At 26.8% G+C, this 2794-nt stretch overlaps 1 protein-coding gene across 1 annotated transcript; it reads right to left on the bottom strand.

The window, feature by feature from the left end:
- Window positions 1–232: 232 nt before the first annotated feature.
- On the bottom strand, window positions 233–1274 carry LOC147066623 (uncharacterized). The gene is made up of 2 exons (XM_085955115.1): window positions 744–1274; window positions 233–241 (listed from the first exon to the last, which is right to left on the bottom strand). The coding sequence occupies exons 1-2, from the start codon at window positions 1272–1274 to the stop codon at window positions 233–235; spliced, it is 540 nt and encodes a 179-aa protein (XP_085811241.1).
- Window positions 1275–2794: the final 1520 nt, after the last annotated feature.

The following is a 2794-nucleotide window of genomic DNA, read 5'->3' as shown; positions in this document are numbered from 1 at the left end:
AACTCAACTTCCTTGGATATTATATGATTCTCTCCATTAAAGGCTGTAATACAGCTTATTGCCTGGATTAAAAATAAAGACGGTACAATAATACACATTGATAAGAATTCAAATGCATGTATCAAACAGCTTTCATAATCTTTTTTTCTGCTATCATTAAGATTTTCATAAATATGATTTTCTATGAGCCACTCGAATTTTATAAGCTCTAGTCCTTTTTTTATATCAGCTCTCAAAGATTCTAACAATGTTACAAACAAAAAGATGAGTATAGATATGGATACGATCTTTAAAACTAATCTGATCAATACACGCCACTTTTTTAAGTAAATAATTAAGAGCCGTCTTTTTAGAAGACTAAAAAAATGGAAAATATTTGGTTTTATATCCTGGAAAAAATCATTCGAACGCTTATAATTTCTTGATTGTGGATTTTCCTTGTTTTCAAGTTTTATTTTTTGCACTATTTCTTTTTTTTTGTTTATCTCCTGATATTCCCCTTCGAAATCATCGCAAGTAATGTCCAATAAAAATTCGGGAAAAGAGGTATTCAAATTGCGAACTAGTTCATGATTTCGTAAATAAGATTCGCACTCACTTGTGTATTTGTTGCAAATAATTTCACCCTTTGAAATTAAACATATATGATCGAAAAGATTGTAGGTTTTGGTACTGGGTTGATGAATTGTTAAAATAACAATCGTGCCTTTATCTTTTGCTATTTTTTTTAAAAACTTAACTACTTTGTGCGATAATGAGGCATCTAGACCGGATGTGGGTTCATCCAAAAAAATTAATTTGGAATCTTTTATTAGCTCGCAGATGATCATTACTCTTTTAGTCTCTCCTGAACTTAATTTTTCCATGCGTGTATTTAATGCATCTACCAGATCCAATGATTTAACATAATGTTCGACATGATTATCATAATTTTTATTGTAAATCGAAGCAACGAAGTTTAAATGCTGCTTGACGCTAATTTCTTTATAAAAAACTGGCTCTGTGACAAGAAATGAAATTTTTTTGTACCAATCATCGTCTCTTAATTTTCCATTATAAAAAACACTTCCAGACGTAATAATTTCCGGGTCTAGTATTCCAACCAACGCGCTCATGAGCGTTGATTTACCAGATCCCGAGGGACCCATGATCGCCATAATTTCGCCGGAATTTATTTTTCCAGAAGATTCATCTATTAAATCGATGTATTTTGAGGATATATGTTTCTTTTTATTCAAAACTCTAACTCTTATATTTTTCCACTCTAAAGACATCTTTTTGAACGTATAGAAATTAGATTTTATACATACAAAGATCAATTATATATTGATAAAAATGTATTGATAAAAATGTTTGGGTGATTTATGATCTTGTTATTCTATATACATTTGTATACATCGATGTTAATGTGATAAGAAAAAATTGACGCGGAAATTTTCGTGATTTTTAAATATATTCGTATCCATGGACTTCTGACAGTATAGTTATTGTTTAAGTAAATCAAGATTTTCGCATTTAAAAGAAATTATATTAAAAAAATTATTTTACTTGTATTAAAGCTCCGAGTTGACTTTTTTAGTTTACAATTGGTTTTAATCAATGATTAAAATATAATATTGATCGATGACGTTTTTATATTAAAAGTTCAATTTATTTAAAAAGATAAAAAAGTGTTTGTATTTGTTCTCTGTATTTTTACGCTTAAAAACAACATAATTGAATAATCGTCTGCTGGTTTTTACTATGGCTTTATGCCTTCAAATTAATATTATATTTTTGAAAGATATTATATATGATGGATGTAAATTATTTTAACAGAAACGCGCTAAATAAAATTATAAACTTCATTTTAAAATTACATTTGTTTAACTTCTTGGAAGAGTAACTAAATACTATAATGATCTTATAATTAGCACTTTGGCTGTGATAATTCTCCAAAAAAAAATAAATTTAAAATATTGTGGCCTCGATTCTTCTCCTGCACTTTCAACTATAGTTTTATGTTTTTTTAATGGTAATTTTAAAGCCGTGTATTGGTGGAATAAATTAAAGAAAAATTAAATTTTTTACTATACATACATTTTAAGTAAGTTTATTATCTTTAAAGGTATTTTTATTACGGCTTCAATACTATTTTATATACAGTAGATTGTGTATTTTATAGCGTTTTTTTATTGGTCCCCACTGATAGCAATATTGTAATTGTTTAAAAGTTATTATCAAATAATTTATTAAATATGTGGAAATAAAAAGGAAATTCTGGTCTTTATGCCCACAATATAATCGTCCGTCACCAAAATCCGTTGTATTTTTAGTTTTTATTTTTAATCTGCCTAAAAATGACTATCGTGAAAAAATGTAAAAATATTAATATTTTATCCGATCTTCATCTGATTTAATTTCTAAAAGTATCATAAATAAAGCAAATAATTCAAGTTCGTATATACACAAAATCAATTGTACTTATAAATTTTTTTCAGTAGAGCTATTTCCCACAAAATTATAATACATGTGACAAAGCGAATTTTTCAGCTTGAACAGAATCTAAAATTCATTTTAAAATCATAGAATACATTTCATTATGCACAACACAATTTTAAGTTCAGTTCCTGTGCCTTTTTTCTATTATTATAAATAACATAAAAACACATTTATTGAAACAAAAAATAACATTCTTGCCGACTATAAAAAAAATCACTTTCTATGATCAAAGAGTAAGTGATATTCATTTGGATAAAATATTATTAAATTGAAAGGTTTTAGAATACACTCACGTGTTACATATGAATGCTTT

Source organism: Rhyacophila brunnea, unplaced genomic scaffold (assembly GCF_057557595.1).
Source record: "Rhyacophila brunnea isolate RB1 unplaced genomic scaffold, BYU_Rbru_1.0 scaffold_45, whole genome shotgun sequence".
NCBI lineage: Eukaryota > Metazoa > Arthropoda > Insecta > Trichoptera > Rhyacophilidae > Rhyacophila > Rhyacophila brunnea.
The sequence above is the reverse complement of the archived record's forward strand: the minus strand, read 5'-3'. Positions and strand labels throughout refer to the sequence as shown.